General features: G+C 43.2%; 1 protein-coding gene and 1 long non-coding RNA gene across 4 annotated transcripts; both read right to left on the reverse strand.

Annotated features, from left to right (window-relative positions):
- Window positions 1–4,711: 4,711 nt before the first annotated feature.
- LOC135243618 (insulin-like growth factor-binding protein complex acid labile subunit) lies at window positions 4,712–10,119 on the reverse strand. Of its 3 annotated transcripts, none has more exons than XM_064315569.1 (3): window positions 9,843–10,119; window positions 9,350–9,436; window positions 4,712–8,879 (listed from the first exon to the last, which is right to left on the reverse strand). In XM_064315569.1, exons 1-3 carry the CDS (start codon window positions 9,982–9,984, stop codon window positions 7,072–7,074), a joined length of 2,037 nt encoding a protein of 678 aa, XP_064171639.1. In that variant the 5' UTR covers window positions 9,985–10,119; the 3' UTR covers window positions 4,712–7,071. The 3 variants fall into 3 exon arrangements, with proteins under 3 accessions (XP_064171639.1, XP_064171638.1, XP_064171640.1); XM_064315568.1 differs by having other exon boundaries at window positions 9,834–10,117; XM_064315570.1 differs by lacking the exon at window positions 9,350–9,436 and having other exon boundaries at window positions 9,834–10,119.
- Window positions 10,120–11,373: 1,254 nt separating this feature from the next.
- Window positions 11,374–16,100, reverse strand: LOC135244246 (uncharacterized). The gene is made up of 2 exons (XR_010326918.1): window positions 12,945–16,100; window positions 11,374–12,614 (listed from the first exon to the last, which is right to left on the reverse strand). It is a non-coding gene; the product is annotated as an uncharacterized LOC135244246 (long non-coding RNA).
- Window positions 16,101–16,248: the final 148 nt, after the last annotated feature.

Here is a 16,248-nt window from a genome sequence, read left to right on the forward strand (position 1 = left end):
TTACAGGTACATCTGCTTCACTCAACGTACCGGTCTGAGAATATGTCCCGTTTGGTGGTACAGAAACTGTCACGTGGGCAGTACCATTACCGGTGGCTGTTTTGGGGCCTCATTCCCAGGAGTTGAGGAGTGGTGCTCGACTTCAGCCTGAATGAAACTTTCAGTGAACAAATGCCTCACTGTATACGCATTTCCCAGAATCCCTAGTGTGGGTTCCTGCAGGCTGACATGCAGGGTTTTTTTTTTTTTTTTTTTTTTTTTTTTTGCTTTACTGCCATTCGACAGGTTCTCTTATCCGGAGTGACTTACAAGGCAAACGCGAGTACAAGGACTGCAGATCCCGGTGCATTAATTACCCCTGGGGCAGCAGTGGAGTATTACGGCAGGTAAGGAGCTGGTCATGTAACCTAAAGCTCGCGGGTTCGATTCTCGGCTAGGACACTGCCGTCGTACCCTTAAGCAAGGTACTTAACCTGCATTGCCTCAGTATATATCCAGCTGTATAGATGGATGCAATGTAATGTAAAAGTTGTGCAAGTCGCTCTGGATAAGAGCTTCTGCTAAATGTTGTAATGTCACGTAATGTACCCTGAGGGGGGTTGAGCACCGTGCTGGGAGAATTCGCCAAAGAGCAAGAAGGGTTGGACTCGATTGGCAGCTGGTCAACTACCCTATTGAACATTAAACCGAGGTGTCCAAACAAAAACCACCCCGATGAGCATTAAACTATCAATATAACAACTAAAACAAACAACAGCACAGAGCCGCAGGCTCCGCTCTGCAAACACAAAGAGGAGTTCAGCTGCGTCGGGTCTTGGACCTGGCAAAGGTGTCGGGCGCCAGGGTCTGCACACGACGTTCTGCTGTCCGCGAGAACGTCCGACCGACGCCCGGGACGAGAGAGCTTTCGCATCTCGCCCCGGACCGACTTCCGAGAAGAACCACGAGCCGTTCGATCGCCTTTCCCACAGAGAAGCTGCGAATTTGGTTAACGGGGCAGGGCGGGTTTTTTTTTTTTTGAACGATGATGCAACCCCTGCGTGACTGCACAAGGACACGGGGCTCCTGGGCTGTGGGAACTCTGTGTGAGCGGGGTCGGCGGGTACAGTCCGTAATCTGGCAGCGATCCCACCCCTGCCCTTTTTTCCTCTTTTAGATCATAGCTCAGGAGGTGAGAGCGGTTGCCTGGCAGTCGGAGGGGTTGCCGGTTCGATCCCCCGCGCTGGGCGTGTCGAAGTGTCCCTGAGCAAGACGCCTAACCCCTAACTGCTCTGGTGAATGAGAGGCATCAATTGTAAAGCGCTTTGGATAAAAGCACTATATAAATGCAGTCCGTTTACCATTTACCAGATCAGGGCTGTGTGCATTACAGGCCCACAGTCTTATGGGGCTCTGTCCCATTTTCACCTGCAGATGAAGGCATTTCTTTTTATTTTTAATTGCTCGCTAACTACGCCGGCTGACCCGATGCCGCTCCTGGTGAATCGCGGTAGCATTGCTATCATTATTCTGGTAAATCCCACGTGCTTTGTGGAATCACTGGCAGTACTGACCTTGCTGTACTGTGGGCAGTACTGCTGGTGCTGTACTGTGGACAATACTGACCGTGTCGTACTGTGGGCGTTGCCTACCATGCTGCTTACCGTGCCATACTGTGGGCAGTACTGCTAGTGCTGTACTATGGGCTGTACTGACCGTGCCGTACTGTGGACAGTACTGACCGTGCCTATAAATCTAAGATCCATCAAAAAGACATTATAAAACTGAAATTGTTTTCTCAACAACAAAAAAAAAAGTGTCATAATGTCTTTATTTGCCTTTTAGATGTCTAAATTGTTTTTTTTGTAATGGAATTTGACCTCAAATTACAGGATGTTACTCTTTATGTGTGGGAAATGTTTTCCAGTATAAATCTGTTTTTTTTTTTTCACGTTTATTTGTGTTCGAGACTGATACGGACTTCAACTGGAAGCAGACCTGCAGACCGCAGAGTCAATATTCTGTGTGATTTTCACTGATATGATTTCAGGACACTCGCATAACCTGCAATAGGCTGACTATTCAAACTGACGGCCATCTTCTGGATGCCCTGATGAATCGGAGGCCATCACCTACTCTGATCTGATCCAGTGACATCACAGTGCTAGAAGGTTCAAAGCCAGAGGAGACAGGAGCAGCATGTTCTTCACTTCTGCTCAATGTCTTTATTTTCCACTAATGTGACATTATTATTACATGTGACTGGGTTCTTCTCCAGAGATCTGTGTGGTATTTTTAGTACGGTGCGTTTCGGTGTTTTTCAGAAACAATCCTTCTGATGGTGTGCATTTTACAGGAATGACATATTGGTGTGCGGACAACTTGACTTTACTGTTACAAAGTCAAATGTAGTGTGTGTATGTGTGTGTCTGTGATTGTTAGTGTGTGTGTGCGAGTGTGTGTGTGTGTGTGTGTGTGTGTGAGTGTTTGTTTGTTTGTTAATGTGTGAGTGTGTGTCAGTGTGTGTGTTTTGAAATCTTATCTTAAGGTAAATTTGGTGTTGGCATGGGGTCGGACGTATGAGAGAAAGGTTGTGCCATTGTGCTAGGGTTGCCAAAATCGGCTTTCTGGGTAAAAAGACAGAGTGTTGTGTAATGCCATCTGGGGCACCGTCATAGAGGGTCAAAACCCCACCCACCTGCTTGGCTCCTCCCCTTTCCACTGCAAGCGCAGACAGCCCCATTAAGCCCTAAGAAAAGTTGAACTTGGTTGGCATTACTGGTGAAAACTTTGACTTGTCTTTCTGTATGGTCTGTTTTGGGCGACTACTTGATTTGTGAAAGACTTGTGCCTGGAAGAAGATTGCTCTTTTGTGTTTGCTGAGCAGCCTGGCTATTCGGATCGTTAGGAACGTTCCGGACTGGGTTAGCTAAGGCTCCAAAGGGCAACTAGGCGGTTTGGCTTTTTTTGTTCATCGAACCTCCTTAAGGTCACAGTTCCTTAATTTTTCCGTTTGTTCTGTGTTGAGTTAATTATAAAAGCCCTGTGGAATTACTGTGGGGACTGACTTTGCTGTGGTTTTTGCTAAATTATCACTAATTCCAAGAAGGTTCTGGTGGCCCGCCAGTCACTTGGTCACAAGGGGGTTGGGTAGAGGGGTGACTGTGTCCCAGATGTAATGTGATGAATAACAGAGTACCCCTTTAGATTTGGTAGTTGCCCCCAAGGGTGCCAGATATATCATTCAACTGTTCAGTTTTTAAATGTGCTCCAGAGTAGCTCCATGATGGCAGAAAAATATGGGATAAAGAGCATTTAACCAGAAACGACTTTTGTCTGAAATATGGGATGTTCTGGCCAATACAAAACGGTTGGTCGCCCTGCGTGTCCGTCAGGCACGGTCTACCTGTCACACCGTGTCGTGAGGCCCCGCCCACCCGTGCGACTTCCAGACTGGGAGCGGTGCTCTGCGAAGGTGTGGCGTGGGCGGAGCTCTCGCGCCCGTGAGAGTCCGGTGTGAAGGACAGGACTCCCAGTCTGTGTGGGTTCCTACAACAGGCTGCGTCCATCTCTTCCAAGGAGAGATCTCTACAGCTCGTTCCAAAAGCATTTACAATGTGTATTTTTTAAATAGATTATATATTGGTGTTACGTCCCAAAAATCCGCCCACAATACAAGGACAACAAGAATTGGAACATGAAGTCCCCTGTGCCCAAAACAAAGTTCAAAAGAAATTTCATCAACACACTATAAACAAACACATTTTTTATAAAGACACAAAAACTAAACCCAAAAGCCACTGTAAATATACAAACAGTGGTAGGTGTTGGACAAAACAGGTCAGTCCAAAGCAGGGCCCACAGAAGACTTGTGAACTTAGGCAACTACAAGTAGTCCTCTTTCTCCCGATAAAAACAAAATGTGTGAGTCTTCCGCATGTTTTGTTATCTGACCTAAAGCCTAAAAAAATGTGCTCATGAAAGAAAAAGAACGTTAAAAGGCAGAAACAACCGAACAAAAGCCACAAGTCTGTATCATGGTGCAGCCATTTTGTGGTCCAGCCACAAAATCACTCAGCAAAAGTAACTCCTTTCTTTAGCTGCAGCAGGCTTATGTAGGACCAAAGGCAGGTGAAGCCAAGCAGGCCATCAGCAGCTTGTTAAGGAGGTAGAGAGAGAAGCACAGATCACATGCAGGGGTTTAGTCTAATCACCAGCACGTAACAATGACCATTTATATAGGTGTCCTGCCTGAAAATAAATATTTAGTTTAATTTATTTTGTTCATTTTTAATGCCTCTCATTCCCCAGCTAGATAGAAGGAACACAGTAGGTAGTGAGGCAAAAATATATGTCTTTTGTTTTGTTTCATCGGGTGAATTTATTTTTTGGTGTGTCCCTTTGCGTAACTACATTCCATGGAATTCCTGTTCTCTTTTGCAAAAAAAAAAAAAACACACATTAAAAGATCCAAAATTTACATTATACATTTATCCTGAAATTTGAGAGATGATTAAAAGCATTAATACTTATTTCCTTCACGGTTTGATACGTTAAGAAATTTAGGGAAAAGTGTAGCACTGGAATTTTCTAGTGAGTTAATAACAAAATGATCTGATTGAAATTGATTGAATACAGGCCTTCGTGTCTTTTAATAAATAGTCCAGAACAGCAATACTACTAGTACTACTACTTAAAATAAGAAGAATAAGAATAATAATAAAAACAATAATAATAATAGAAAATTTTATTTATATAGCATGTCATTTCAAGTTGTTGTGTAGCCGAAAGCGCTTCACAAGAAACATAAACTAAAAAGATGGAACAAGATATTAAAATGTTTTGTGAAAATATTACAATGTTTTTCATGCAGTCTTCAGCAGTAAAATAGTGCTATTCTCACATGCAAGCCTCTAATTCAGAAATGCATGCTTACAAGTGAAGTCTGCAGCATCTGACCTGGTTCATGTCCCTTTAATTGTGACAAGCTAATATTGTTTGCTGTCATAATCATTTGTAGAAGTCAATATTTAGTCTAATCTCATTCCTACCGGAACACATTGGACCCTCTCTCGGTAACATTTATTTAAGAGGGAAAGTAAATATTCCTTCTGTTTAATCTTGCCTTCAGTTTTAAGTTCAAAAGAAGAAAGTTAACACTGAGGTGTACAGACACACAAGCACGCTACGGCTTTGAAGTTTTCAAGCATTTAATGCCAGCGCTGCAAAAAGCATTTAAACAGTATGTACATCATGTTTATTTCCTGTTTAATAATTATCATCCACACCAGTGAGATTGACTGACCAGTATTCCACAGAAACATTTCAGCTTATGGCAGTAATGTTGCTCTAAGCAAGAAGTAAGATGCAGAAATATAGTGAAACAATGTCATGGTATCATGGTATTTTCAGACATTTTGAGCATTATGTGTATGTTGCCAAGCCTGCTGTTAGTCTTTAATAGTTTTGTGCAGATAGTTGTAAAGGCTCACAGGTGGAGGGAGCACAACAAGGTCATTATTCCAGACAGGCGATGGCTATGAAGTGTAAATTTGCATGTTCTGGTGTTAACTTTAAGAACGCAGTTTAGTGTTCTTTCTCAGGGGACTCACTGTTGACATTTTGGTTTGTTGCAAACAGAAGATATTTGAGTGCAGGCTTGCAAAAAAAAAAACCTTGCGCTGCTTCACTTTGGAACATGCCTATAAATAGCCTGGCTTTAGGAGGTCAGTTTATTGGAAATCAGATTTTCAGAGAAAGCAGGTTGCCTGGGCTGTAACTGCCACTCTGAGCACTGCACTAAGGTGACATATATTCCATGCACAGATTTAGAATATATGATGAAGTATGTGTCATTCCTAGTTAAAACTACATTATGGGTGGTTTGTCAGTAATGATTTATATAGAGAAAGATAATGGGCCTCGTTCTTAAATTGTTCTTACTTTTGTTATTAAAAATTTTCCTCCAAAAACCAATATGGGATTCCTCACCCATGTGCAGACCTTTGTTTTTGTGCATATCCCAGGGGTATGATAAAAGCTGCCTATCTGTAAATTTTATGTACAATCGTGTTTATGTGATTAGCATGAGGAAATTGCCACAAACAAATACAGGTAAGAAAAAATGATGAATGCCAAAATGTTCTTGGAAATGTTCTTGCACACAGTTTACAATGATTGTACGCATGTTTCGTGAATGAGGCCCATTGTTTAATAAACTAAAGTGTGTCATCTCACAGAGGCAGGTGCAACTCCGATATTATCTTTGTTGATATATACAGCGATACAGATTTAGATATACTGTATATTTAGACAAATCTAAACCTGAAGTCATACCCAAACGTTGAATTTAGAATAATGATAAAAAGGATCTGTTGTGTGCTGGGAATTGTCAGACAACTATAACTGTTTTATTTATGACATTGAAAATCTTATTTGTACTATTTTACAAACTATTTAAAGTTGGAAAAAGTTAAAATGATGTTTTGTGGGCTACTCGGTTGATGTGGACACCAGGTAACACAAAAGTACTGAGAAGGGCAACTCGACTTCAAGGTAGGAGAAGAGACTATATTATGTCTTTACATTAATAATGACTATTGTTGTTATTATTAGAAGTAATAGTAGTAGTACACAGTAAAATGCCCTGTCTTAATTCAACTTAAGCAGAGTTTATATGACTCCTATTGGGATCATATGTACACTGCAAGAGTTATATGTAACACTGAACGTTTTACTGTGTAGTTGTAGTAGTGGGTGAAGTGTTTATGTTTTTAGTGCAATACAAGTGGCAGTGTAATTTAACCTGCATTGCTTCAGTATATATCCAGCTGTATATATGGATACAATGTAAATGCTATGTAAAAGTTGTGTAAGTCATTCTGGATAAGCTTGTCTGCTAAATGCCTGTAATGTAATGTAATAACCTTGTGTATTATAGCATGGATGACAGGGAAGATTTAGTAGAGAACTGTATGGAAATATTGAGTACTCCTCCTTCTTTTGTATAGAGTCTGCTTGTGCCCATTACATCTGGTATTTCCCACGAGAACCTGCAGTCCAGGAAGTTGACTCAGCAGTACAGGAAGTGACTCAGCAGTCCAGGAAGTGTTCGCTGCCAACATCCCTCAGGTCCATGCCGGCCAGGGTGACAGGGCTGCTGCAGGTGATGTTGTTGTAGATGCTGACGATGGTGTGCGGCTCCTCTCCCTCCACCATGGTCTGCGCCTGTCGGGGAACCACCAGCGGCTTGCTCAGGCTGTACTCCCTCAGGGAGTGGCTGCTGCAGTCGCAGCGCCAGGGGTTGCCGGTCAGCCACAGCTGATGCAAGCTCTCGGGCATGTCGGCGGGAAGAACGCTGAAAGAGTTGTCCTTCAGGTTTAGGTAGCGCAGCCTGGGCAGCAGCCGCAAGGTCTCGTTTGGCAGAAGTGTCAGCTTGTTGTCGGACAGGTCCAGCCAGGAGAGACGCTTCAGGGGCAGCACGGACTCGGGCAGAAGCTGCTGGAGCAGGTTGCCGGCCAGCAGCAGGTAGTCCAGGTTCTTCAGGCCGTTGAAGGTGTGGGAGGAGACGGTCTCCAGCTTGTTGAACCTCAGGTCTACATGCTGAAGGCCCTGGAGGTTCACGAAGCTCTGGCGCTCCACCACAGAGATGTTGTTATGCTGGAGAAAGAGACGCCGCAGCCCCGACAGACCGACAAAGGCCTGAGTGGTGACCCTGCTGAGACAGCTCCTCTCCAGGTGCAGGCTGTGGAGTGTGGAGAGGCCCTTGAAAAGCTGGTCGGGAATAGTCTGGAAACAGCTGCCGGACAGGTTGATCACAGCCAAGTGGGACAGGCCCAGGAAAGACTCCGTGCGTGCCTCTTGGATCTGGTTGTGCTCCAGCTCCAGGACCTCCAGGTGACCCAGGCCCTCGAAGATCCTGTCCCCCAGGGCCATTATCCGGTTGTGGCTCAAACGCAGCTCCTCCAGGTACTGGAGGTCGCGGAAGGTCCTGGGCCGCAGGCTGCCGATGGAGTTGTTGGACAGCCGGAGCACGTGGAGGCTGTGAAGACCCAGGAAGGTCTCCTCGTGCAGCTCGTTGAGACGGTTGTTGGTGAGGTCCAGCCAGCGGAGCGATTTCATCCCCACAAAAGCTCTGGGCGCCACTGTGACGATCTGATTCTGGGCCAGATAGAGCTTCTGCACCTTGGAAAGCTTGAGGAAGACATTGGCCTTGATGACCTTGAGGAGGTTTCCGGAGAGGTCCAGCTCCCTGAGCTCGGTCAGGGCATGGAAGAGCTGCGGCTGCAGGTAGGCCAGCCTGTTCCCGGCCAGCACCAGCTCCCGCAGGGCCTGCAGGTCCTGGAAGATGGCCTCAGGCAGCACGGCCAGCGAGTTCCAGCCCAGGTTGAGCAGCCACATGCTGGAGAGCTTGGCGAACAGCCGCTCCTCCACGCGGCCCAGCTGGTTGTTGTGGAGGCTGAGGGAGCCCAGGCCAAGCGTGTGCTGGAAGACGCCGGCGGGGAGGGAACGCAGGCGGTTCCGCTCCAGGTGGAGGTAGGTCAGCGAGCGCAGGCCCCGGAAGGCCTGGGCGTCCACGGCGGACACCTGGCCGCTCTGCAGGTTCAGGAAGTCCAGGTTGCTCAGGTCCTTGAAGGAGGAGGCCGGCAGGGAGGTGAAGAGGTTGCCGTCCAGCCAGAGCGAGCGGGTGGACAGGGGGACGTCGGGGGGCACCTGCGTCAGGTTGCGCGCGCTGCAGTACAGGCTCAGCTCGGAGTTATAATGGTCGTGGCGGCAGGTGCAGCTCTTGGGGCATGGGATGGAGCCCTCCGTGGGGGGGTCCCCGCCCAAGTCTGAGCTTGGGGACATTCCCAGCACCCCCAAAATCCACAACAGCAGCAGTACAGAGGAGTTCATCCCAGCTGGGGGGGAGAGGGCAGATAGGTTAGCACCCCAAATCATTTCCAACATTACAACCTATCTGACACACTACATCCCTGTCTGACCCTGTTTATAATCAAACATAAGCGTACACTTTAATGTATTCTTTCTAACATTATTATTTTAATAAATCAATTTAAGACTGTATTTTGAAATATTTATATAGGCTGGTTCTGTGACTGCAACACTCTGTAAATTTGGGACGAAGCTGACGTGCAGGTGTCCTTAGTGTCCTCTCACAGTTCTTTACACTGCAGCCCACCAGTCACCCTACAGACCGAATTTCACACTTTTAAAACGCCTGCAAATTCATATGAAAATTTTTAGTTTGTTTCTATTAAAATCGATCAACTCAAGTATTGACTACATGAATCACATAATGTCAGAGCATGTACATTTTGTGAGCAATTGGCTTAATTTTTTAAATAAACCCTAAATAATGCATATTTACTTCTTGGAAAATGATCTTGGATCAAGAAGATGCACCTCTCCACTCCAAGAAAGGACCTTACACTTCCGACTTGGGGAAGTGCCACTTCTAACATAAATCAGAAAAAAACAACTAAATTTCACTTCTGCTGCTTGACAAAGACTCTTACTTTCTGTTTATCTAATAAATATTGTGGCTTATTTAATAATTATTAAAATGTTATGGCTTATCAAATTTGCATTAAAACACGATGACTCACCACATTTTTATTACAATTCTATGCATGTCTTGCTCTTTAAATCACCCTAGCAACGTTTTAATCTGTCAATTTTTAGGACATACTTTATTAATTTTTTCCTATAATTATAAAAAAAAAATAGCAATCCAAACATTGTGGTACTCCTTTTTTAACACACTATTTCCTGTCATAATGTGCATTCCTTGCACGGTGAATACCCCAGTGGACCCACAGAAGAGAAAGTGCCCTTTCGTGAGTGTTGCTCACCTGCGGTACGAGCTGTCCTGAGCGGAGTTAGCCTGGCGAATGCTAGCAGGACGAGTATCGCGTGCGTCTGTGCGCAGGCAGAGCCGCGTCTACCTTCTGCCTCCCTCTTGCCAGAGAGGCGAGATGGATCTACTGACCCCAGTCCCGCCATTAACCTTTTCACTCCCCCTTCCAAACTGGCTAAAAAAGATGTTCTATGCACGCTTTCATATTAACGTGTTTTAAAAAAAAAAAAAAATTAATATTAGTTCTCCAGTTAGTTATACTTGTTAGGTATACTATGCTTCACTCCTTGGTTTTCTTGCTTTAAAGCTGATTTAAAATCAGAATCATGAAATCTGCATGAGCAACAATTGTAACTTTTACACTTTCGTTTCTTGTCCGCAAGGTATCTTCTGAGCGTTCAAATGACCTTGGGTTCATTCCCTGGGCTTAAATGTGTCACTGGTCATGCCTTGACTTCAGATGTTCAATACAATTTACAGAGGTGTTCATAGGAAGGTAGATGCTGGCCATTTTTCAGTGTGTCAATGGATACATACAGTATGTATGAAGAAAAGTGAGAGAAAGTGTATTTTTTCCCTGGCTATTCTGTGAATATTAATAAAAACAGGAAATGGTAAACCTTATGGAACTGATCATGTAATTTTACACTTTCAGATTTGAATCTGTCAAAATATAGATGTCTATGACACTAAATTTTTTTAGCATTCCAATCATCTGATTTGTCTGTCAGGAGAACAAATTGGTAAGCATGAGCCCCAAGACGATATCTCCAAAAGGAAATCGCTGGGCTTCACCCTGAACATCCTGCAAAGCGACCATTTGCTTTTGCAGTGGAGTCAATCTGATACTGCGCATTGAGCCAAGGCTACACAATTACCCTGAGTTTACATCACGGCTTCTGAAATCAAAGCTTAGGATGAGAAAAGTTAATACAATTCCAATGTAAAAGCACACATCTAACTGATGCGTCTGGCACTCATGTCCAAATCATGACTCAAGTCCAAATGGTGCTTTTGCAAAAAGGTGATGCTTCATTCAGAATGAACAGAACAAGTCCACATCTTTGAAGGATTGAAAGATGAATTTTGTTTATTTCACAAGGTAGAAACGTAGACAGTGTACTTTTCCGTTTTATTTTGGAGAGCAGTCGGAAGGGTAGGAGACATTAAGATGCGTAAGAATCAATAAGAATGACTGTACGGAGGGTACCTAAATTGCCCCCTTGACAGTAACTCTGAAAATGATGTTAAAGGAAGACAGGCAGGCACTCGGTTGGGCTGCTCTGTCGTCGTAGCTGAATTCCCAGAACTGGATTTATTCCGATTGCCATACAAAATCAAACAGTCCGTGTGTTGTAGAGATTCCAGTGAACGGTGGAGAAACGGTCCTGGACTTTGAAATGGTGCTCTGTGTAAAAAAAAAAAAAAAAAATTTTTTTTTAAAAGACAGCAGATCATATTAAATAATTTATTACAATTTTTACAAGACCGTGTGTTAAATTTGCCAGTAAGCTTACACATAGAAGAGCCAGAAGTATATTTAAAGACCATTTTATTTGATGTATACTCAGCATATACACACAGGCAGGCAGAGTTTTTTTTCTTTACCAAAGTTGCTTTAACATAATTTTACACTGTATGTTTCGAGATGAAATATTAACCAGTAAGAATGCATAATTATCTGCAGAGGGGTTCAAGGACCTTCATAAAACCTGAACATTGACACGTAGAGTTGTGCCAGGGGCCCTGGTTCAGTCATGACTAAAATAGATATTCTCACCCTCGTCATTTGTTATTTTACTTTCATTTACCAGCAACGAAGAACAAGTCATAGTGGAAAAATATCTGTGAATTTGTGTTGGATAAAAATTATTCAAATATTTTTCTTTAAAAGAATACTTCATATAGTACATTTACTGTAATAGACATTAAGATTAAAAACAAAATGATTAAAACTGTTCATATAATATCTAGAGAGCTCAGTTTGGCGGATTAGTTGTAGCGATCGATGAATTGTGCTTTTAATTGTGACACAAAGTTGAGCACGAACGTTGACTGAACCCCAGCCAGCATTGTGTTAACCAGTGAACACGACTGCCGCAGAGCAGTCGGACTTGCTTTTAATTTAATCTATTTGTGAAGATTGGGGTGCGCACTGGTAACTGAACAGGATCACTGAACCGTGGCACGAGTGCCTGAACAAGATTATGTTCCATGTGAGCTGAACAACAAAGCCGCTTTCTGACAAATCGAAAGAAATTATCATCAGGTCCGGTCAGAGGCACTGAACATAACAGCTAGGACAAATGTAGTTTGGAGACAGCTAGGAGAAATAGTCTGGCTTTGGGTACGTCAGAATCCACCTGCGAACAGACGGTGACCACATGCGGGGGTACAGAGAAATGGGGTTTGATATGAGAACCCGGTCACGCCTACACCCTGGACAGGCAGGTGATACGTCACCTGTGATTTGGTGCTAAAATACAGCGTCTGGATCGGGGTTAGCGTAACACTGGTATCCCTATTGGCGCCGATGTGCATGGCTTTGTGAGATGCTACTAAAATGAAAGACTGGTAAAAGGAGGGAGACACAGGTTGATTGGACATGTAATCCATCGCGTGTTTGTGTTGCGCTTTCATCAGGATTGCATGGTGATCTCCAGGGACCTCTGAGGAGCAGGGCAGATGCACACCGGTCTCTTCACTGGATACAGAAATCATCTGACTCTCCAACATACAGCATATCTCCCTGCTGTTCTTTATGAACACAGCACTTCTGTATGACACTGCACATCTCCCCTGTTCTTTCTTTATGACACAGCACATCTCCCCGCTGTTCTTTATGCCACACAGTACATCTCCCTGCTGTTCTTTATGCCACACAGTACATCTCCCTGCTGTTCTTTATGACACACAGTACATCTCCCTGCTGTTCTTTATGACACACAGCACATCTCCCCACTGTTCTTCAACACATAGCACATCTCCCTGTGGTTCTTCATGACACAGCACATCTCCCTGCTGTGCTTTCTAACACAGCACATCTCCCTGCTGTTCTGTATGACACACAGCACAACTCCCTGCTGTTCTTTATGACACACAGCACATCTCCCTGCAGTTCTGTATGACACACTACACATCTCCCGTTCATTCTTTATGACACAGCACATCTCCCTGCTGTTCTTTATGCCACACAGCACAACTCCCTGCTGTTCTTTATGACACACAGTACATCTCACTGCTGTTCTTTATGACACACAGCACAACTCCCTGCTGTTCTTTATGACACACAGCACATCTCCCTGCTGTTCTTTATGACACAATGCATCTCCTGCTGTTCTTCAACACACAGCACATCTCCCTGTGGTTCTTCATGACACACAGCACATCTCCCTGTGGTTCCTTATGGCACAGTTTATGGAGTTTGTGCTAATTTCATCTTGTTGGGTTAAACCAGGAGAAGCCACTGTCCAGAGTTCCACTCAAGCAAATCAATCAAGCAATTGCTTGCTCTCATGAAACAACTATTTGAATAACCTGCTAGATATTTATCAGGGCTTTTGTCTATATTAAAATATAAACTAAGAGATATTTGAGCCTTTTTTTTCGAATTGTGGTTTTTACCTTTCACTCCTGTGAGTCAGTATAATTGTTATGTTTGGATTTTCATTTCAAAGAAATGAAGGTTTACCTTTTTTTTAGGCAAATTGTGTCCTCTACTGGCAAGCCTGGGAAGATGTAATGCATGAGCTAGATTCTGTGCTCATAAAATGAAGATTATCACATGCCAAACATAAAAGGCCAGGTCATCCAAATCATACTTAATGGGCAAGGTTTGGCACATTGGGAAGGAATTCCATTAATTCTGAAGAATACGTCTGTCTATTCAGAAATGCTTGTGGCTAGTGAGGGTGTGTGCGATGTCATGAAACTGTTCTGAGGTCACAGTAGAGGAGCCTCCCATTGGCTGAGAATCAAACGGCCATTCTGAGTCAGAACAGAACACAGACGGTGAAGGTGAGGCAGTGAAGCCAGGCTTTGTATATGGCTATACTGTCCTAAAACTTCCATTGTAGCAAATATCAACTCCACAATCTGAAATATATTGATAGGTGTCAGCATTGGAAATCAAAATTGCCTGGTAATTGACAGGTATAATAAAATAGGGACAGGACTGATGAGTTGTCACATTTTACTCAGAATACACAGAGGGGCTCTTCGCCAATCACAGAGTATGTTGGTAGAAGCAAACAGAACAATGCCAATGGTAACCGGTGGATACCTTCTGGCAATGCCTAAATAGCACAAAGGATTCCAGAAAAGCCAGAATGCATCCACCAATCAACATTAGCATAGTTGTTTTTATTTACCAAGGTACTCTCTGATTGGACACCCCTGTTCTAGAGAAAGCATGAGGCAGAGGCTATAGTAGAAGCCTTCTGGAGTACATTATTATTATTATTATTATTAATATAACAGAAGCATCCTATTTTTTATTCAGAAATTATAGCCTGTGTGTCCTGAAGGAGGCCCGTCACATTTCTCAAGGCTCAGTCCCCAATTCTCAGTGACGATGGTTGGACTTGGAACTCCAAAGGCACCCGTTTGTTCCTTCTGGTGGTGTCCATTTTAGATGCTTTGATGACCGACTATTGTGTGACATCAAGAAAAAAATGCACAGTAAAAAGATAATAACAGCAGAAACTGAATATAAACTTGTCATGCTGGCCAAGTATATAAAAACTGCATTAATCATGCCTCTGTATTTCAGAAAAATAATTAATTCCTTCAAACCACGTCCTTACTGTATCAGATTTGCCAGACCATTCAGTGCTCTTCTATCGGAGGCATGCGTTTCTTTCCTTGTTTAGACTGCACGCAGTTCCGCGGGATCAGAAGTTCAAACTCCAGTCCCGGTGGACTGTAGCGTCTGCAGGTTTTTGTGGTTTCGTTTCAGTCAGCTGCCAATGTAGGCCTTGGAAACCAGGTCTGCAGAACTTTTTTGCCAATCAGTGCAAAAAGCACATGACATTTATTTTGGATTAGCAAGCACAAGAGACAACGTTACCACTATAGCAATATATGAAACTCAGAGTATGTTAATCAAACAACTTAATTTAGGAGCTTAGCACGAGCTAACCCATGGCAGCCTAATGACAGTTCTGCGGGCCCACGCTGGTTTCCGCAATAAATACCTCGATATCTTCCCCATGCGGTAACCGAACACACTTGTCCAAGTTAGTGTTAGCCAGGTTACAATGTCAAGTCACTTGTACGCGATGGACAATTTAACGGTTTGCTAATAGCATAGGCTATTATCTTATGCAAACTAATCTTTACATGTAAATTAGCGTAGCTGAAACGCCTCTGTAGCAAACAGAACGCTGAAATGTGGACAAATTAGCGATAATTGTTTTGTATAATAACAAATATGACTATTTTAACGCATAATATCATTTTCCTTGGTTAATAATTTGTTGGGTTGACCACATCACACTGGTTAGTACTACCGCTTTATATTTAAAATCCAAGGTCGTCCAGCTAAACTCAAGACAGCAGTTAGCTAGCTACCAACAGTGCTTCGACAATGGCACTGACAAAGAAATTAGCCACAACCACCAGTTTTTTACACTTTCTCAAATATTAAAACGTCTAAATGGTTGCTAACATGGAAGCTATTTTACTTGAAAGGGCTAGCTTACTTTACAATAGTTAGCATTGTTAGCTGACTTTGGCAAGTTGGGACATTCAAAGATTGAAAAAGTTAGCGGCTAATTAGCTTGCAAGCTACAAGTGTTGGTAGATTGCATATGACCGGCGTTACATTGTTTATATGCAGCTTAATAACTTGGTTGTTCTATACAGTAAGGCAAGGTTAGTTTGCAAGCCCTTACTGCGATAATGTGTAGTCTAGCTAACTAACGTTAGTTTGATGTGTTAGCTAAGCTAGGCTGCTCATCATGAACATCTGCAAATTAGCTATCGAGCACAATTTACTGCAAAGATTGATCACTCTATTTTGGCTGCTTAGACTAGCTAACTTCGTGTATGCGAAATAGCCACATCTAGTTAGCTATGTAAAATCGGCTATTCTAACAAAGTACTGGCTACCGCCTGATAGTTCGTAAGATCACGAAACGGCCATGATCTTCATAGATAATTTTAAATTATTTAACAAATAATTTTCGATGAAATGTCAATGAATCTCCCAAAAGACACAAAACTTTCTTTTGTTCGGCTAATGTGGAGAGACCAATTTTGACAGTAGTTATCTGAACAATGGGATAAGCAGATTCGCTACAACCAGAGATGCGAAAGAGTGACTAACACTTTCGTTTCCATGCAATTTATTCGTCATTATAAAAAATCACACCAATATTTCAGTAACGAAACGCACATATAAACTGAGC

The sequence above is a fragment of the Anguilla rostrata genome, chromosome 17, assembly GCF_018555375.3.
Source record: "Anguilla rostrata isolate EN2019 chromosome 17, ASM1855537v3, whole genome shotgun sequence".
Taxonomy (NCBI): Eukaryota; Metazoa; Chordata; class Actinopteri; order Anguilliformes; family Anguillidae; genus Anguilla; species Anguilla rostrata.